At 38.1% G+C, this 22,129-nt stretch overlaps 1 protein-coding gene across 1 annotated transcript in view; it reads left to right on the forward strand.

Annotated features, from left to right (window-relative positions):
* UBE2R2 (ubiquitin-conjugating enzyme E2R 2) overlaps positions 1-22,129 on the forward strand; it is a 106,366-nt gene that overhangs the window by 62,432 nt on the left and 21,805 nt on the right. Inside the window, exons 2-3 of the mRNA XM_006863036.1 lie at positions 8,573-8,659; positions 17,694-17,791. Coding sequence (XP_006863098.1) covers positions 8,573-8,659; positions 17,694-17,791 — 185 coding nt within the window. The remainder of the gene's footprint in view (positions 1-8,572; positions 8,660-17,693; positions 17,792-22,129) is intronic.

Below are 22,129 nucleotides of genomic sequence, written 5' to 3' on the forward strand. Positions count from 1 at the left end.
AGAACACCAGTTTTACATTCATCCTGTCGTATTTCTTTTCATTGCAATTAATATATTCCCCTCCGTGCATCATCAAACAACCAAAGGGTATACCCTGCAAGTCTGCCTCCCAACCGTCAGCACACACAGCCCCTCTCTCCCTCCCTGAGTCCAGAGTCCCTAGCTGTTCCATCTCTCCATGTCATCATCTCTGCCTCCATTTCTTGCGTCACTGCTTCTCTGGGTAGGGTTCCACACTCCGCTCTTCTTCCTTGATGGTCCCAAGGACCTCCCCTCCTGGACTGCAAAATCAACCACTCCCCTTCTTTTGTTACAAAACATCTACCTTTTACATTGCTGAACCTCACAGTCAGTTCTGATAGCAAGTATTCGCTATTGTACCACAAGAGTCCTATCCCCATCTCCTTTCATCAGCCCTGACCCAACAGATTGGAAACCACTCAGTGGAGATTCTACCTTCCCCCACCCCCTCTGAAACTAGGCTCTTTCTTGAAAGCTTGTAAGCCAGTCTCTTCTTGCCTTTGTATTGCCCTCCCCCCAGCACCCAAGCTATTCCGTGTCTTATTCCCTAATCTGAATTCCATCTTTCTTCCCTCCCCTCCCCTCATCCCATACATCCTGCTGATCAGCGTATATCCCCCCCCCGTTTAGGGTGGGTTCTTTTTCTTAATATTTTACAATGATAGTCCTATGCAATATTTCTCCTTTTGTGACTAATTTCATTCAGCATAATGTCCTTAAGGTTCATCCATGTTATGCGGTGGCTTTCAGCTTCATTGTTATTCTTCAAGGTAGCATAATATTGCAATGTGTATATGTACCACAGTTTTTTTAGCCATTGGGCACTTATGCTGTCTCCATCTTATTGCTATTGTAAACAGTGCTGCTATGAACCTTGGTGTGCATATATCTACTCAGGTTATGGCTCGTATTTCTTGTTGGGTAAGTACCAAGTAGAGGAATTGTTGGATCATAAGGTATTTCTGTTTCCAACCTTCTGAGGCAGCTCCATATTGCTTTCCAGAGTGGTTGGACCATTTTGCAATCCCACCAACAATGTAGGATGGTCCCAATCTCTCTGCATCCTCGCCAGCATTTATTGTCCTCTACTTTTTTGATCTTTGCTGTTATTGCTGGTGTGAGATGATAACTCGTTTTGATTGAGATAATTATTTTTTGTACACTGACACTATATCCTATAGCCTTGCTATAAATTATTTGCTCTAGGAGCTATTTTGGTAGTCTATTTAGGATTTTCTACATGGACAGTAATTTATGGATAGAGGTAATGGTATGTATGCTATCAAGTCAATTATGACTCATGGTGATCTCTATAGGGTTTCTGAGAGCAGCTTGGTGGGTTTGAACTGTCAATTAAGTTTTAGTTTGCATGCTTTTATTTCTGCTTTATTGGACCTCCAGTGTGATGCTGAATAAAAGTGGTTAGGAACAGTAGCTTTTCTTTTCACTTTTTTGCTGAAATCTTTTAATGAGCAAAAGTTTTAAGTTTTTATGAGACCACATTAATTTTATCCTACTGTTTGTGTTTTTGTTAGTATATTATATAGTCAATTGTTAAAAGCTAGGGCCACCAGCATTTTTTTTCTAAGAATTTTATGGTTTTAGTTTTCACAGTTAAGTGTTTAATCCATTTTGAAATGTTTTTGTGTTTGTGTGGTGTGAGGCATGGACCCTATTTCATTTTTTGTGAATCTGTAAATCTAGTTTCCTCAATACCTTTTATTTGAAGAGACTTTTCCTTTCCTCATTGGACAGACTGTTGTTGTTAAGTGCCGTTGAGTCAATTTTGACCCATAGCGATCCTGTATAGGGTTTCCAAGGAGTAGCTGGTGAGCTTGAACTGCCAACCTTGCAGTTCAAACAGCTTTACAGTCTGGCGCATTAACCCACAGCGCCACACCAGGTCTCCTTGGACGGACTAGCACTATAGTAAAAATCAATTGACCACAGATGTAGGGGTTTATTTCCAGACTCTCAATTCTATTCCATTAGTCTGTGTCTATTATTATACCATTACCAGTCTGTGTTGAGTATTGTAGCTATAAATGTTTTAAAATCAAGGAGTGTGAGTTCTCTTACTATACTTTATTCACTTCCTTCAATATTGCTTTAGCTCTTCAGGACCTCTTGCCATGCCATTTAATTGAGGGCTGGTTTTTCTGTTGGAGTTTTGATCAAGCTTGCATTGACTCTGTAGATTGCTTATACAAAACACTCTTTCAGCAGTGTTTTATATGAGTCCTTCACATCCTTGTTAAATGTATTTCTAGGGATTTTGTTTTCTTAGGTGCTATTAGAATAATTTCCCAAATTATTTTTATTAACCTTTTACAGTTTCTCCATAATTTTTGAAGGCTGGTTTTGCTGATAATACAATTTTTTTGACAGCTTTCCCCCCTCAGTATTTTGAATATATTATTCCATTGCCTTTTCACTTATATGATTTCTGTTTATTTTATTGAGGATCCTTTGTATATGGTGATGATTTGTTTCTCTCACTACTTTTAGGCTTCTCTCTTGTCTAGAGCTATTGAAAATCTGATTATAATGTTTCTACTAGGTAGATATGTCTCTTTGTTCTTTATCTTTTCTCCTAACTTGCCGCTATTAAGCTTCTTGATATAAAAGGTTAAGTTTTAATAAAATTTTACACTCTTGTCCATTGTTTTTTCAAATATTATTTTTACTGCTTTTTTGTTCCTTTCCTTCTCTGAATATATAAATGTTGTTGAACTTGATAGTTTCTCGCAGCTCTCTGAGGCTCTATTCAGTTTTCTTTCTATTCCTCAGACTGTTATGTGCCACTGAGTCAGTTCCAACTCGTAGTGGCCCTCTTTAGGGTTTCCAAGAGCAGTTGGTGAGTTTGAACTGCTGACCTTGTGGTTTATCCTATAGTGCCACACCAGGAATTATTCTTCAGACTTGTTGAGTGCTGTTGAGTTGATTCTGACCCACTATGGGGTTTCTGAGGCTTTTAAGAATCTTTGTGGGAGCAGAAACCCTCATCTTCCACGGAGCAATTGGTGGACTTGAACCCCTCACCTTTTGTTCGCAGTCCAGTGCTTATCCTGTGGAACCACCGTGCTCCATTACTTAGACTTGCTGTAGTAGTTGTCAAGTGTCATTGAGTCAGTTCTGACCGATAGCAACCCTGTATAGGGTTTCTGAGGAGCACCTGGTAAGTCTGAACCGCTGACCTTGCAGTCAGTCTAGTGCATTATCTCACAGTGCTACACCAGGACTCCATTCCTTAGTGGTCTTGAAGAAGAGTTGAGATATATTTCTTCACCTGCTAAAATCTGTAATCGTTGTGCCCCTTTAGTGAGTTTTTATTTCTGTTATTGTAATTTGAACTCTGGTAGCACAGTAGTTAATAACCTCAGGGTCAGCAGTTCGAAACTACCAGGTGTTTCACAGGAGAAAGATGGGGCTTTCTGCTCATATAAAGATTTATAGCCTCAGAAACCCTATGCAGGGTCACTATGTCGCTATGAGTCGTAACGGACTCCACAGCATATACCACCACCAATCTGAACTCCAGAATTTCTACTCGTTTTTTTTTTTAATGTTTTATCTCTTAAATGATATTCTCTATGTAGGGGCTTAAGGAGCTCTGGTAGCGTAGTGGTTACGAATCGGGCTGCGAACCTCAAGGTCAGCAGTTCGAAACTACCAGCTGCTCCACGGGAGAAAGATGAGGCTTTCTGCTCCCGTAAAGATTTACAGCCTCGGAAACCCTGTACCGGGTCGCTATGAGTCGGAATCGACTCCACGGCACTAACAACAACAACAACATGTAGGGGCTTAACATAGTTTGTGGGGGCAATTCCCTTATATTTGTATTTATTTATATATTATGAATTTTTAAAAAAGCTTTTACTGTGTTTTGAATGAGTAAAGATTTACAGGGCAGGTCATCATCAGTTTCACATTCTGCAAATCATTGTAATGATTACAATCCCCTCCATGCGTCCTCAGCCAACAGTATTTACCTCTGTTACCTTTTTGAGGGGTTGTTTTTTGATGTATATATACCACATTGTAGGAGTTCTGATAGCGTAGTGATTACAAATTGGGCTGCTAACCTCAGCGTCAGCAGTTCGAAACTACCAGCTGTTCCACGGGGAAAAGATGAGACTTTCTGCTCCTGTAAAGATTTACAGCCTTGGAAACCCTATACGGGGTCGCTATGAGTTAGAACTGACTCCACGGCAAATAACAACAACAACAACAAATGTCCAGAGGACACATTTTGCAAGCCAACCTTCTGCCTTGCAGGCACACTACCACCATCTCTGTTGTCGCTGCTTTTCTGGTTAGGATCCCTCACTCCTCTCATATTCTTCCATCTTGATGGTTCTAGGGTCCTGTCTTCCTGAAATGACAGATTAACTGCTCCCCGTTTTAGTTACACCTCTTCTACATTTACAGTTGTGACAGTCGCCATGAGACCTGATAACAGTTACAATTGAATCAATAAAATCCTATCTCCCTCATCACCAGACCTAGCTGGACAAGCAGAACACTATTCAGTAGAGTTTCTGTCTTCTTCCCCTCATTCTGACACTAAGCACCTTCATGAAAGCCTGCAAGCTAGCCACTTTGTGCCTTTGTAGTGCCCCCACCCCGCCCTCCAATTTTGATAGTTGCATTCTGACTTGCCCATCCCTGTCAACCCAGTGTACTGAGGAGGCATGCTTGATACTTGATACGAAGAATCCTTCCCTATTAGGTTGGAATTTTGGGCAGTTTCACCCATAAGCAAAGGTCCAATTTATTAGTTTGTAGCAATTTGCTCTTGCTCCCTACATAATACTTCTTTATCTTCATCTGGTTGAATTCTGGTCAGCAGGCCTGTCCAAGCTAGGTCAGATGGGTACTACCTGCAATTTTGGGTGTTCTCACATGCCTCCCTCAGTACAGACCAGCTGGCTGCTTTACTCTTAACTCTAGCCCCCAGTGGCTAGGTCAGTGTACTTGGTCTCAGGAGTTCATGCATCTCCTGAAAGCTCAAACCAGCCAGCCCATCCTCTCTCTCTCCTCTCAGTGTCATCGGGTATCTATGGAATATAGCCAATCTTAGCCCATTTTTCTTTGCTGCATTTTGCTCCCTTCCACTCACAAGTTGACCAGGGTGGTCGCCAGTGAGTATACAAGATTACTCATTCATGTGTTCCCTTTGAGTTTCAGTCTTAGAAAGGAGTTTACCCTGATGGGCTGACTTCTTGCCTTGATGACTCCAAGGCAAACAGCTTGCATGATATTGCCACAGCCAAACAGTATGCTTTAAAAAAAATAAATAAATAAAATCTCCCACTGGTCTTTCTTTCAAGAAGTATCTTCTGTTCCTCTAGCCATTCTGGAATAGTCTGCATGTCTTTTCAATTGTGAATGTCCCACCTCCAAGAATATTCTATGGCTCAAGATTCCACCTGAGGCCCCATAGTCCACAAAGGCTTAAGAAGAAAGGAAGCCTGTTTTCCTGGACACATTCTAGCCCCCTTTTAGATAATCCAGTCAGCTACAGGCTGAAGAAGGTCTTGCAAGCTTTCTGTAAACATCTTTCCCAATATTCCTTTCTATCCCACTTAAATGTCTATATTACACTAGTAGGCAGTCAAGCCACCTTAACATTATTTCTCCTCCTTTACCCATTCAGACTTTGTCTTGATCTATCATGTTGCCTTGTTTTTCTAAAACTGTGCATACATCACAGTCTACCCCTATCCAATTTAGTCCATGGAGCCCTGGTGTGGTGCTGTGGGTTAATGCGCCAGACTGCAAAGCCATTTGAACTGCATGGTTAGCGGTTCAAGCTCACCAGTCACTCCTTGGAAACCCTGTACAGGTTCGCTGTGGGTTGGAACCGACTCGATGGCACTTAGCAACAACAAAACCTCCCAAAGTCTTTCCCTATCATCCTTGTTCCTCCACTCTCTTCCCCCTTCATGTGCCTGGCCCCCTCCCTCCTATTTATTGCCCTCCCCATCACCTGAGTTATCATATGTCTGTCCTCTAACCTGTGAGTTATTGCCCCCTCCCTCCCACCTCTGGTAATCCTCAAAGAATTATTCTTTTAGTATAGAAATCTTTTCTTAAGCTTTTACAAGAATGTTCTTATGCACTATCTGTCCTTTTGTGCCTGACAGTAATTTCACTCAGCATTATGGCCTCAAGGTTCATCCATGTTATATGAGGTGTTTTATAGCTTCATCGTTCTTTTTCAAGATAGCGTAGTATTCTACTGTGTGTATGTACCAGAGTTTGTTTATCCATTTTTCTGTTGATGGGCACTTAGGTTGTCTCCATTCTTTTTGCTATTGTGAATAAGTGCTGTGATGAACGTTGGTGTATATGTATCTACTCGCGTTCTGACACTTATTTCTCATTGATATGTAATGGTATTTTTGTTTCCAACTTTCTGAGGAAGCACCGTACCATTTTCCAGAGTGGTTGAACCATTTTACAGTCACACCAGCAATGTAGGAGGGTCCCAGTCTCTCCACACTTTTGCCAGCATTTGTTGTCCTTCCATTATCTTGTAATTCAATTTTCCGTGAACTTTTTGGAGCTCGCCTCTATTTGTCAAGACATTTTTCTCATACTTTTCTTTAGTGCTCTACCTATGGTTTTCTTTAGTTCTTTGAACATACTTAAAATTTGTAATTTAAAGTCTTTGGTAAGTTCAACATCTGTGTTTCTTCAGTTTGAGCCCCCCCTCCCTTTTTTTAAACTATGGGCTATACTTTCTTGTCACTTTTATGTCTAATAATTTTATGTTAAAATGGATGTTTTAAATGTGACATCTGTGAATATCAGGTTCTCCCCTTCCCCAGGGTTTTTTGTTGTTGCGGCTGCTGCTGTTTATTGTAATCATCGCTGGAGTTTTCTGAATTCTGTAGTCTATAGTTTTTGTCATTTGTGACCACTGAAGTCTGTCTCCACTTGTTAGTTTGTTGTTGTTTTCCATTGAGTCAATTCTGATTCATAGTGACCCTGCATAGGGTTTCTGAGAGCAACTGATAGGTTTGAACTGCAGATCTTGTGGCTAGTAGTCTTATGCTTATCTACAACACCACACTAGCTTAGTGGTCAGCTTATGATGGACTTTGCAGAGAGGTTCTTTGTGCATGCTGGGATATACCTTCACTTTCTGCTTTCACTGATTCTCAAGGTCAGCCAGAGGCGTTAGCTTAGGGTCTGAGCATGCACAGAGCACTGGGTATATGCATTGCCCCTCCTGTCCACGTAGTCTTCTAGAGTCTTGTGGATATATCAGAGTTTTTAAAAGACCTTATTGGAGTCCTGGTGCGACCCTATAGGATAAACACTGAACCACAAGGTCAGCGGTTCAAATTCACCAGCCGCTCCCTGGTGAGGTAGAATTGACTTGAAGGCACATAACAACAGCAACCACATTGACATCTCATGCCCCAACTTTTTATTTTCAGTTTTTAATTTAGACTGTTGATTCACCACTTGAAGCAGCTGTGAAGTTAAGAGTTGCTGGTTACTGTTTATGACAAATGCCCTAAGGAAAAATGCTTTTCACACTGGATGAGCTCCAAATCTGGTTAAAAAACAGAAACCCTTGCATATGGGGTCTTATATGAAAACCACCAGAAAGATCAGTTGATGACCTGCTCTTTGAGATTGGAACTGTGAAGAAGCTTTATTTTTGTTCTGTCCCTTCCAGTATCTTCCTGGCTTTTGCTTTTCACTGTGAATGTGAACTGTTAGTTTTAAGCCTACTGTAGAGCTCTAGAGAGTGGAGGATGGGCCTAGGGCAAACTAAAACACCACAAAGCTTACTGTTCTTATTGAGGCTCTGCCATTTTTCTTTTAATATATATGTTCTCCAGATTGCTGCAACCCATTGGTTACTTTGTAGAGTTTTGAAAAAGTTGGCAATTTTTGCCACTTTTCTTATTGCATTTATGGCAGAGATAGTTTTCAGAGGTCCTTAGTCATCTGTCATTTTCACTGATGTTCTTACCTCAGTACTTTTAGCTTGTCCTCTAATCCCCCTCTTCTTTCTTTTACTTGGTATTGTTAAATGAACCTTTTTTCCTTGATTCTTTTCTTATTTGAGATATGAGTTATTACCAGAGACATTCATTGCAGCAATATTTATAATGGGAAAATGTTCATGATACTATGCAGATGAAAAAAGTAGAATGCAAAATGTAATATGTTCACATTAAAAAAAAAAAAATTTTGTAAATATATGTGTACCAACAGGCCACTGAAGAAAACTACATCAGAATGGTTAGCATTTTTTACTTCTAAGTGATGGAATGATGGTAACATTTGCGAGTCAAAAAATTTTTTCCTTCTATATATTCTATCAAAAGTTTGTACTAATCTATTTTTGTTATACAAATAAAATGTAACCATGAGGTGACTTCTATATAGTACTGCATTTCACTTGTGTGAGTTAAATATAGAAAAAAGGAGCTTGGTTTCACTGTGGTGTAATCGGATAGATTATTAGGCAGGTGAATAACTAGTAGTCTCATGAATTGATTAGCATTTCAACTTTTCTTTCCAGGCACATATTAAATTTCCTATTGACTACCCGTATTCACCACCTACCTTCAGATTCTTGACCAAAATGTGGCACCCCAACATTTACGAGGTAAGAGATGGCCATCAGAAATTTCTCTGAAGATTTGTTTTTCAGATATATAATACTTTAAAATGACCTCTGTATTTCAGTATACTGTAATAGTTTTACTGCTTTAGCCACAAAAGATGCTCATGGTTTTATTGTTCAAAATTGGAGGCTGTTTTATAAGACCCAGTGTATATTTGAGTTCACATTGAGGTTTTAAACTTTGCCACTTTGTATTAAGATCATATAATGCATATGTGTTAACATTTGCATTTTTAAGTTCAGTAGACAGTCACAGAAATTTATTTTTGTATCTGTCCTCTGACTTCACAGCAAGGGTCACCTGTGGCTATGATCAGCAATTCAGCTTTGGGGGGGGATTTATCTCACTCCATTTGGACTGACCTCCTTTCAGGAGTTGCTGCTGAGCATTTGAGAGTCTCATTTGGAATAAATCCAAGGTGAGGTGGTTCTACTGTACAAGTCCACATGCCTGGGTGAAACATTTCTAGTTTTGCTAGTGAAATATAACTATCCTTGGGGTAATACATAAATGTGTTAGAATAATATATTATGTTTCTCAGGATAAGATATATGGCAGGGCCCACTAAAATGTCCTTTTGATCACTGTTTACCATGCTATAATCTTTTCATTGGAGGGTTAGCTCTATAGTGATCTCATTTTATTGCTGCAGGAGTCAAGCATTAGAATTGCTTTTGATAACTTACAGCTTGAATCATTTTATTCCCTCCTTTTCACCTGGTGTATATTGGGAAGTACCAGAAGCACAACTACATAATCTTTGAAAACTGCTTGTAGGCACGAAAGATAGAGTCTACTTTGGGTCCTGAACTTAGATTTCAGTCTTTATAAATGAAGACATTTCAGTAACTTTATCACTTTTCATAATCTACATTTGTAAGACATTATCTTCATTCTTCTTTACTTTTAAAAATAGGACAAACTGGTGTTAGAAAGGTAATACGTACTTTCTTTCCAAAATTAGCTCCTAGAATGTTGGTTTTTATTAGTATTTGATATCATTATAATACAGCTAAACGGTAGTAAAGGTCCCTTGGTGGTGTGTGGTGTAAACAGTTTGTGCTCAGATTACTAACCTCTAAAGGTTGGTAGTTCAAACCCAGCACTGTGGAAGAAAGGTCGGGTGTGATCTGCTTCTGTAAAGATTGCAGCGAACAAACTCCTATGGAGCAATATTGCATTATAACACATGAGGTCACCAAAAGTTGGAATCAAACTCACAAGCCACCTGGGAACTAGAGTTTCGTATAGCAAATCTATCGCCATGTTGAAGGAGAGTCTTTAAAAATAAGTTACCGTTTCTTAAGTTAAAACCGATTTCAGTGTACATAGAAATATTTTTGTGTCCCCATCCATGATAGGAGTCCTGGTGTGGCCCTGTGGGTTAATGTGCCAGACTGCTAAGCCGTTTGAACTGCAGAGCCGGCAGTTTAAGCTCACCAGTCACTCTTTGGAAACCCTATACAAGGTCGCTATGGGTTGGAACCGACTCGATGGTACATAACACCAATCCATGATAAGCACTGGACTGGTAATCGCAAAGTCGGCAATTCAAACCCACCAGCTGCTCTCGGAAACCCTATACAGGGTTGCTATGAGTCGGAACCACCTCGATGGCACACAGCAACAATAACATAAGTTTAATAATCAAAAGTTCTTTACTTTTGAAATGAGAAAGTATAGATTTTGGATAGAAAATGACAGGACCCAAGTTTTTGTCTTGATAATCAACTACTAATTTACCTTAAAGCCGTATAGTCATTTGTTTTCATCTTAGTTATATAATTTCCAAACCCCTCTCAAAAATCAACCAAACATACAAAACAGAATATTAGGATTCATGGCTTTAAAAGAAGAAAGTGGACTAAGTAATTAAACTCTTTCTTTCCCTCTTTTTTTAATTCCTTAGTCTGATTATGTATGTCTACCTGTGTTGTCACCTATGGTAGGAGAAAAATGAACTTTGGTAGCAAATTATCTTAGACTTAGACATTAAAATGTTCACTGAAGGGTTATTTATAATTGAACCAAGAGGGGAGAAACGATAACAAAACTAAGCAAACCCCTACCCAAATGGCAACATACAGGGATTGAAGTAATTTTTGTTAGCCTTACAAATTCTAAGAGCTTTGGTTACAGTTTTGTTAGAAACATAAATGATATTTTAATATAGCCTGAAAATTTATAAATACTTTTTAAAATACGCTTTTCCTAAACTATGTCAAATAACCAGTATGTAACATGTGAATGTACTAAGAATCTGCAGTATTAAATCTTTTGCCAAGCCTACAGAACACTGCTCTTAGAAATGTAAATTTTACCTCATGTAAGTGGTAAATGTGTCTAATTATTTTATGATGAGTAGACCATTAGGAGTAAAATCTATGAGAACCATAGTTCACTTTGAAAAACTGAAAGAACCACATATATCAAGAAGTCCTGGGAAATAAAACCATGTAATTGTAAATTATATTTCAAAATTACAAGGAAGAACCCAGACAAAAACATGAATACCTGCTTTTCTTTTCCTATCATTCCTTCCTAGCAATCCACCTTTTTTCCCCCAAGGATTTTTGGTTTATAAAGAGTAACTCAGGGTAATAGTTTCAGATTCCATGAAGTCTGGAGTTGATTAGTATTTGAAATTCTGTTCTGCATTCCACCACTCCCCCCTTTTAATCAGGACTCTTTCAAAATTAAGGCATGCTGCTTAAACTTAGTATTATTAAATTCATTTTCTATAAACTTTAAGTAGACATTTAAAAATTCTAAAAAAATTGATAGTTTCATTAATATGCTTTGATTTCAGTTTCTAGATCCTGCTTTGTTAGGTACTGTTGAAGCAATTCTGACTCATAGTGACCCTGTGTGACAGAGTAGAATTATCCCATAAGGTTTTCTTAACTGTAATCTCTATGGAAACAGAACACCAGGTCTTTCTCTCATGGGTGGGTTCATACTGACAACTTTTCAGTTAGTAGCCAAGCACTTTCACCACCACCACAATTAAATTTTTAATTGAGTTTATTGTTGGTAAGTGCTTTCGAGTTGGTTCTGACTTGCTTAGGACTTCTGAGGAGCAGATGGTGGGTTTGAGCTGTTGGCCTTATGGTTAGCAGTCCAGTGCATGTCATACAGCGCCACACCAGGGCCCCTTAATTGATCATTGTTGTTGTCATTAAGTGTTGTTGAGTTGCTTCCGACTTGTATATGGTTTCTGAGGAAGCAGCTTGTGGGTTTGAACTGCCAACCTTGTGGGTCACACAGTCCAGTGCTTATCCTACGGCGCCACACCAGGAGTCCTTAGAAACACTGTAATGGTTGCTATGAGTTAGAATTAACTGGACAGCACTTTGAAACAACAACATTGCTGGTTTGACCCATATGCTGTTATTGTTATGTGCCGTCAAGTCGATTCCGACCCACAGCGACCCTGTATAGGGTTTCCGAGGAGCAGTTGGTGAGCTTGAACCACCAATCTTGCAGTTCAAACTGGTTTGCAGTCTGGTGCATTAACCCACAGCGCCATACCAGGACTCCTTGACCCATATTGATAGTTCTTAAAAGAGCATAATGTTCAAACCGGACCTTTTTTTTTCTTGTTAAGCTAAATCCTTGTTTGGTTTTTAAGAAAACTTCAGAGAACTGGCTTGTAAGTAACTCAGGGCAGTAGTTTCAGGGGTTCCAACCTTCATGACTCTAGGAAGTGTCTGGAGTTGGTGAGAATTTGAAATTCTGTTCTGCGCCTTCTTCTCACCCCCTTTAATCAGGATTCTTTGTTGAAATTTTCAATAATGGTAGCTTAGTATCATCCACAGTTGTTTTCTTGGCAAAGGAGTCAGTTGTTCATAGATGCAGTTAACCACGCATACTGTATCCTACTCTTATTCCCTGACTCACCTTCCTCTCTTTCTCCAGGTGAATCGAGACTGATTGTGCCTTGGATGGCTGTTTGCAAGCTTTTAAGACCCCAGCCAGTAAACCTTGATTTGGGAGGCAGAGGCACTTATCTGTACTAGGTCAATAAATTAGCTATCTAGTGAAACTATGACTCTAAACTTCCAAAACCAAGAAACCAAATCCCATGAGATATTTTTAGCTGTACATAATTGTCCTTATCTATATTATTAATTGGCTTGAAAAATACTCCTGTTTTTCTAAAATGTAGGAGAAAAGTTTTGTATAATGTTCCTATTAGAACTCCCAAAGTCTGTGTGTGCACTTCACCTTGGTTTATATGAACCTAATGAAGGAGCTCTGGTAGCATAATGGTTATGAATCGGGCTGCTGCAAACCTCAAGGTCAGCAGTTCAAAACTACCAGCTGTTCCTCAGGAGAAAGATGAGGCTTTCTGCTCCCATAAAGATTTATACAGCCTCGGAAAGCCTATACAGGGTTGCTGTGAGTTGGAACTGACTCTACGGCACATAACAACAACATACTCAACAGAACAAAACACTTCCTGATCTTATGCCATCCTTACAATTTCTTTTTAACTTTTTATTGTGAAATGAGTGAATGTTTACCAAGCAGATCATCAGTTTCACTTTCAACATATGTTGTTTTCTTCATTACAATGATTGCAATACCCTCCATGTACCAACAGCTAACAGTAATTACTTTTGTGTGGTGCTGTGGGTTAATGCACTGGGCTGCAAAGTTAGTTTGAATCACAAGGTCTGCAGTTCAAGCTCACTAGCCGTTCCTTGGAAACCCTATACAGGGTTACTATGGGTCGGAACTGACTCTATGGCATTTAACAACAATAACACTTTAACTATTGCATTCTTCCCTGTGTCTTCCCCTACCTTCATCTTTCCTCTCCTTACCTCCCTCTTGTTGTATATTGCCTGTCCTGTCACCCATGTTAACATGTGTTTTTATTAGTTTGTGTGAATTATTTTCCCTCCCACGTCCCTCCATAACCATCATAGATTGTTTCTTATATTAAGAAAACCTTGTCTTAATTTTTTACAATGTTGGTCTTACATAATATTTGTCCTTTTGTGAGTGACTAATTTCACTCAGCATAATGTCATTCAGGTTTATCCATGTGGATTTTGCAGATTCATTGTTATTTAACATTGTATAGTATTTATCCCATTGTGTGTATGCACCAAAATTTGTTTAACCATTCTTCTGTTGATGACCCATTTGGGCTATCTCTATCTTTTTGATGTATCTCTTGCAGATAGCATATTGAAAGGTCTTGTTTTCTTATCCATTCTGCTCTCTGTCTCTTGACTGGTATATTTAATCCATTTATATTCAGTGTAATTATCAATAGGTATGAATTGATTGCTGTCATTTTAAGTTGTGTTTTTTTTTATGATGCTGCTGGTTAATTTTGTTTATGGTTTTCTTTTCATTTTCACTTCTATCCTGTTAATGTTTACTAAATCTGTCTGATATCCCTCTTATTTTGATGTGCAGGTTTATAATATTATTTGAGGTTACTTGTAATTTATTTTTTCCCCCTGTTTAAAACAATCCATTTTATCTTGAAATCTACTTGACTTTCTTACCATTTGGAAGCTCTGTAAACTATACTGTGATGCTATAGAAGAGAAAAATAAAGAGAGGAAATAAAAAGAAGAAATTTATAAAAAAGATAAAACATTTAAGAAAAACCAGAGAGAGGAAATACAAAAAGAAAAAGAGAGTAGAAAGTAGTAAAGAAAGATCAAAGGAAAAAGAACAGGGAAAATGAGAAATGGAAGAAAAGAAGAAAACACAAAAGCAGAGAGAGAAAGGATAAAGTTCAGGGGAATGGAAAGAAGAGGGAGAAAGAATAAACAAAAACAATGAAACAACAAAAGGAAAAAAACCAAACGCCAAAACAAGCAAAAAACCCAGTGTGGCTGTTACACGTGGAGAGGAGAAAACTGAGGTGCTCCTGCAAGCCAAGAAGCTTGGTGGGTGTTCTAGAGATGTGATAGCAGAGTTCCTGGTGCTAGATGGAGTTCCTATGTATGTTCAGGGCAGTCAATCCAGAAGCATCAGTTCATAGAGGACCTTAATGGAGCTGGTTTCAGTGTCTGTTATGACCACAGGGCAGCTGGGGCAGGGTGACTGGTGACTCTAGGTTCTGTAGATCTAGAGCTGAGTCTGCCTGAATCCAGGTACCAAAGCAGCGCAGCTGCCCCTTCCTCATACTGGCGTCACTCCCAACCTTAATAGCTCAAAATTCTTGGGGATGGATGAATGTGGGAGCTGGCCACACCTTTGGTCACCAGGGAAGCATGCGGAAAAAGAAGGAATTGTTCTTTCCCTGTCTCCTGTGTGAATCTGCTCTGCCAGGTCACAGATGGTTGCACATGTCTTGCTGGCCGGCTATTCATCAGACAGTCTCTAACTGTCCCTGCTCAGCTTCTCCTTCCAGCAAGCACTCAATCCTCTTCTTTAACCTTTCCTCACAAGTTCAGGGTTCTAGAATTTTTATCTGTGTCTGTTTCATTTGATCTCTCTTAACATTCTGGGTATAAAGAAATACAACTGATTTCTATGTGCTGATCTTGTACCGTGCAACTTTGCTGAATGTATTATTTCTGGTTGCTCTCTTGTATAGGATTTTCTATACCCAGATTACCTTCGAATTTTTTTGTGTTCCACAAAGTAGTGCCCATTTATCCTTATGAACCATTGTATGCACCTCAAATTTTTAATATACTAGGCTCTATGATGGTTGGTTCATAACTATGGGTTGCATATAAATTGGACATTCGTATCCTGGACACTGACTGTATATAAGATTAATCTGCAATTAAAGATAGCTTTACTTCTTCCTTTCCAACTTGGATGTTTTTAATTTCTTTTTTTTTCTTTGACTAATTGTTCTGACTTAGGGCTTCTACAATATTGAATGCCAATAGTCATATTGGGCATCCTTTTCTTTTTTCATATCTTAAAGAAAAAGCTTTCTTCCTCTTAGCATCCAGTCCGATGTTAACTGTGATTTTTGTTTTGTTTTGTGTATAAATGCCCTTTTTGTGTGCCCATCTGTTTGCTTTTTTCTGGGCACTCTTATCATGCAAGGATATTGGATTTTGTCAGATGCCTTTTTTTGCACCATCAATTGGAGATGATCTTGTCATTCCCCCTTTATTCTAGTAATGCAGTATATTATTGCATCAATTAATTTTCTTTTATTAGTCCACTCATGCATTCCTGGGATAAACCCCACTTGTCAGGGTATATAATCCTTTTAGTATGCTGTTGGATTTGGTTTGCTAGTGTTTTATTGAGTTTTTACTTCTGTATTCATAAAGGGATATTGTTAGCCTGTGATTGTATTATATTAATTAAGATTTGTATCTGGCTTTGGTTCTGCATAGTGACACTGTATAGGGTTTCCAAGGCTGTAAATCTTTGCAAGAGTTGAAAGTTTCATCTGTGGAGTGGCTGGTGGACTTGAACCTCCAACCTTGTGATTTGCAATCCACTGTTTATACTGCATTGCTGCTGTGCTCCCATAGGAGCTCTGGTAGCATAGTGGTTACGAATTGGGCTGTGAACCACAAGGTCGGCAGTTCGAAACTACCAGCTGTTCCACAGGAGAAAGATGAGGTTTTCTGATCTCATAAAGATTTACAGCCTCAGAAACCCTATGCATGGTCGCTATGAGTTGAAACCGACTCCACGGTACATAACAACAACTGTGCTCCCATTGCAATCTGTTGTTAAGTGTCATTGAGTCAGTTCCGACTTGTAGTGGCCCTGTATAGGCTTTGAACTGTTAAGAGGCACACAGCAGTATAATTATTATCATTAAGTGGTGCACATGAAGAATATTTACCTTAAATGACCAGTGTTTACCACAATAAAAATTTGTATTATCATTATATGGAGTCCTAGTGTGGTGCAGCTCTGGTAGCGTAGTGGTTACGAATTGGGCTACGAACCGCAAGGTCAGCAGTTCAAAACTACCAGCTGCTCCGCTGGAGAAAGATGAGGCGTTCTGCTCCCGTAAAGATTAACAGCTTCGGAAACCCTGTGCAGGGTCGCTATGAGTCGGAACCGACTCCACGGCACACAACAACAACAACAGTGTGGCGCTGTAGGATAATGTTCTGGACTGCAAGGTCAACTGTTCAAATCCACCAGCTGCTCCTCGGCAAACCCTATACAAGGTCACTACAGGTCAGAACTGACTCGACAGCACTTAACAACAACATTATAATGATATGTCTGTTTATATGAGAGCATGTATGAAAATTATGTATACCTGTGTATTTATATGTGTAGGAGTTGTGGGATAAGCACTGAACTTTGCAGGGTCCACGGCTTGAACTCAGCAGTCACTCCTTGGAAATCCTATACAGGTCGCTATGAGTCGGAACCGACTCCAGGGCACTTAATAATAACAACATGTATGTATAAATTCAGATTGTATATCTAAGATTTTCAGATTAATGTGCTTTACTGTGTCTAGTTTTGTCTCCCCCCCCTTTTTAAATTTAAATCTTATTCTCTGTTTTAGACTAAGTCTTAAGAAAACAGAGACAATACCATACTAAGCCTGTCATTTCTATTGAATAGAAAGTATTCTGCATTGGTTATGGTAGGCAATCCATATATGTTTGAATTAAGTTCGTATAGCAAAGTATAATAGTACTGAGTTCTTTTAACCAGGTAGAAATCTGAGGAAATTAGGGTTAAACTGCTGTAAGGCAGTTGCTATAAGCCATAGTTACTGAACCAGTGATTGATAATAAAAGTGATTATAGATATTGTTTGGGGTTTTTTCCTTCTTAAAATTTTTTATAAGGATGTTGTTACTTGCGTGGTGTTTCTTTTCTAACATATGTATCTTGAGGACTGGTCAAAATGACTATAATATTAAAATAATTCTTAAATCTACTTTGACTTTGATTTTGATAGTGAAATGAAAGAATTATTGCCTTCCTTGATGATAAGAAAAGAAGTTTTCTAGGAATAAAGGGAATTTCAGCTGAACCGATGTCCTGTTTTGCAGATTTTTTTCTGAGTATCAAATGTGATATCTGTGTCTTTTAGAATGGAGATGTATGCATTTCAATTCTTCATCCACCTGTAGATGACCCACAGAGTGGAGAACTGCCCTCTGAAAGGTGGAATCCTACTCAGAATGTCAGGTAAGGGGTTAATATCAGTAATAATCTGTTTTGGGGATAGACCTTAAAGATTTTTATGGGTTTTGTTTTTTTGCCCCCTAATGAAGCTATTATTTAACTATTGCATTTAACTATTATTTAACATTTAACTATTGCAGAGAATCTTTTCTTTAATTGGCTGTTTTATCTTCAGCTAGTGTTTTAAATAGTATGCATTGTTTGAAGACTTGTATTTACTTAGCAACAAGGCATATGACTCTCATTTCCGCTATGTTTACTGTGGGAGAAATGTGCTAATCTGAATTCTTCTTTATACATTATCTTAGTTCCACTCTGTTTTTGTTTTTTGGATCCCCTGACTTCTGTGTAAGGCTGCTTCCTTATTGAAAATTCGTTCTACTTTTTACAGAAAATTCTGATTGGTCTTTACAAACTGATAATTGACTTTATATACTACTTAAAACTTTTTTTTCTCTGTTTATATGTATGTGTTTTTAGATGTTTCTTCTGATTTAGAAAAGTTGATTTGAGCTATGGATCTATCTAGGTAGATCAGTATTTAATCATCTGTTTGTTTTGAAATACTAACAATTTTGAAAGACTATGTACCCTCTTGAATATTTTTAAATGGATATAAATTTCTTGATCATAAATATAGTTAAAAGGTAAAAGATTTCTCTCCGAATTTTTCTTTTTCATTGCTCCTACTTTTATTTTAATACTTGAAATCTTTATGCTTGATGACCTTATATTACCTACCTATAACACTTTTCTGTAGCAAAAGTCCTTATGTAAGTTTTTTTTTTTAATTGCTCATGACAATGAGACTCTAAGTGTTAAAGCTTTTTTATATTAAGGTATTGTGATCATTAAAATACAATTGATTAAAAACAAATTAAATATAAAATTTTTGGTATATATTTCCTTTTTACATTGAATAATTAATAGAAATACATTTCTTAATTTGATGGATAAGACATTTGTTTTCAGTTAGCTTCTGTAGTCATTGATGTTACATTGCCAGAATGATGCAGTTTTGCTTCAGTTTTTTATATACAAGTTTTACATGTAAGAACTAATTAGGATAATAGAGTAAAAAATTTTAAGGTAATGAAAATTTCTTAAGAGCTATTTGAAAAATCACTTGGTAATCTGTTGTCCTTCCTTTTTGTTTTAAAAAAAAACCATAACTTTTATTGAGACATAATTTGCATACCATGTAGTTCACCCATTTAAAATTTCCAATTCTGTGGGTTTTTTTAGTGTACTCACAGTTCTTTAACCAATTTTAGAACTTTATTCACTCTAAAACAAAGCCCATATACCCTTTAGTAGTTACTCCTTATTACCTCTCAAGCCCCTAGCCTCTTCCTTTTCCTCCTCCCTTCCTCCCTCCCAAGCTGCAGGAAACCACTACTCTACTTTCTGTTCCTATGGGTTTTTCTATTCTGTACATTTCGTGTATATAGAATCATGTAAAATGTGGTGTCTAATGACTAGCTTCTTTTACTTTGCATGGTGTTTCAAGTTCATGTAGTAGTAGTTATCAGAATTTCATTTGTTTTTACCTTATTTTACTTATTCATTCATCAGTTTATTTATCCTTTTATCACGTAATAGATATTTGGATTGTTTCCACTTTTTGGGTATGATGAATAGTGCTGTTTTGAACACTTATGTACAAGTTTTTGTATAGATATGTTTTCCTTTTTCTTGGATATACCCCTATGTTTAACCTTTTGAAAAACTGCTAAACTTTTCCAAAGCCACTGTACCATTTGACATGCTGTGAGAATTACATTTTCTCCATATCCTTGTTCATTTTGTTATTATGCCTATTTGTATTTTAGTCATCTTATTGGGAGTGAAGTGTGTCTCATTGTGATTTTGTGGTCTTTTAATAATCTTTTTTATTTTCTATTTTTAGGAAAGTTGTGAATGTAGTACAGAGAGTTCTTACATACCTCATATCCAGTTTCCGGTATCATAACATTAGTTATAATAAGTGTACTAATATTAATATGTTTTCACTAAAGTCCATAGTTTGTTTAAAGTTTCTTTAATTTTTAATTTCTTTAATTTTTGCCTGATGTCTCAGAATTCCATGCATGCTACTACATTATGTTTAATAGTTACATATTCTTAGGCAGCTCTTGACTGTGACTTTTTTAAAAAGACATTCCTTGTTTTGATGAACTTGATGGTTTTGAGGATTCGTTCTTATGAAGTGCCTCCAAGTCAGTTCCAGCTGGTTATATAGTTTGTAGAATGTTTTAAATTTGGATTTGTTTGATGTTTTCCTCATGATTAGACTGGAGTTGTATGTTTTGGGGAAGAAGATCACAGAGGGTAAAGAATAATTTTTATCACATCTGATCAAGGGTACATCACTGTTGATATTAACCTTTCTCACCTGGATGAGAGAGGGTTTGTAAGGTTTCACTACTGAAGTTACTCTTGTATCATTCCCTTCCTTTCCCTTCCCATCTTTGAAAGGAAGTCACTATGTGCAGCCTGTACTGAAGGAGTGGAGAATTTATGCAGTGGAGTATCTATACAAATCATTTGGAATTCTTCTTCATGGGAAATTTGTCTTTCCCCATTTATTTGTTTATTCAATAATTTTGTTAATTTTTAATGATCTGAAAGCTAATAACTTGGTTGTTGTTAGGTGCTGGTAGTCGGTTTTGATTTATAACAACTCTATGCACAACAGAAAGGAGCTCTGGTAGCGTAGTGGTTACGAATCAGGCTGCAAACCTTAAGGTCAGTGGTTCGAAACTACCAGCCGCTCTGCGGGAGAAAGATGAGGCTTTCTACTCCCGTAAGGATTTACACCCTCGGAAACCCTGTACAGGGTCGCTATGGGTTGGCTCCGACTCGAAGGCACTTAACAACAACAACAACAACATGCACAACAGAACAAAACACTGTCCTGGCCCTTGCCATCCTAACAATTGTTATTACCCTTGAGCCCATTGCTGCTGCCACTGTGCCTGTCCATCTCCTAGGGGGTCTTCCTCTTTTTCATTGACCTTCCACTCCACCAAGCATGATGTCCTTCTCCAGGGACTGGTCACTCCTGTTAAAATATCCGAAGTATTGGAGAGGAAATGTAGCCATCCTGGCTTCTAAGCATTCTGGCTGTACTTTTCCCAAAACAGATTTGTTTATTCTTCTGGCATTCCATGGTACTTTTAATACTCTTCTCCAACAGCATACTAAAATACATCAATTCTGCTATGGTCTTCCTTACTCACTGTCCAACTTTCACATGTATATGAGGCTATTGAAAATACCATGACTTGGGACAGGCAAGTCTTCAAACTGTCATCTTTGTTCTTTAACACTTTTAAAGAGATCTTGTGCAGCAGATTTTCCCAGTGTTAATATGTTGTGTTTTCAGTGACTAAATATTTGAAAGTAGTTCGTCACTCCTTCTTCTTAGTGTGTCTTCATCTGGAAGCTCATCTGAAACCTATCCACCATGGGTCACCCTGCTGGCATAGCTTCCAGAATCACAACAACTCAAAGCCACTACAGTACGACAAACTGACAAATGAGTGGATCTTGGCTGAAAGCAGAGAATATCAGAAAGATGTTTACCTGTGCTTTATTGACTACACAAAGGCTTTCGATTCTGTGGCTCATGACAAGCTATGGACAACATTGTGAAGTATGAGTATTCCTTAATACTTAACGGTGCTCATGAGGAATCTATACCTGGACCAAGAGGCAGTTGTTCGAACACAACATGTGAATACTGAATGGTTTAAAATTAAGGGTATGCAACAGGGCTGTATTCTTTCACCATACTTATTCACCCTGTATGCTAAGTAAATAATCTGAAAAAACTGGCCTATATGAAGAAGAACAAGGCATAGGATTGAAGGAAGATTCATTAGCAACCTGAGATATGCACACAATACAAACTTGCTTGCTGAAAACAACGAGGACTTAAAACATTTACTGATGAAGATCAAAAACCGTAGTCTTCAGTATGGGTTACCCCTCAATGTAAATAAAACAAAAATCCTCACTACTGGACCAATAAATAACATCACGATAAATGGAGAAAAGATGGAAGCTGTCATAGACTGATTTTGCTTTGATCAACACTCACAGAAGCAGCAGTCAAGAAATCAAACAACATATTTGTTGTTGTTAGGTGCCGTCGAGTTGGTACTGACTCACAGCGACCCTATACACAACATAACGCAACAATGCCCAGTCCTGGGCCAACCTCACTATTGTTGCCATGCTTGAGCCCACTGATGCTGCCACTTTGTCAATCCATCTCACTGGGGGTCTTCCTCTTTTTCTCTGACCCTCCACCTTACCAAACATGATATCCTTCTC

The sequence above is a fragment of the Chrysochloris asiatica genome, unplaced genomic scaffold (genome assembly GCF_000296735.1).
Source record: "Chrysochloris asiatica unplaced genomic scaffold, ChrAsi1.0 scaffold00053, whole genome shotgun sequence".
In the NCBI taxonomy this organism is placed as follows: Eukaryota; Metazoa; Chordata; class Mammalia; order Afrosoricida; family Chrysochloridae; genus Chrysochloris; species Chrysochloris asiatica.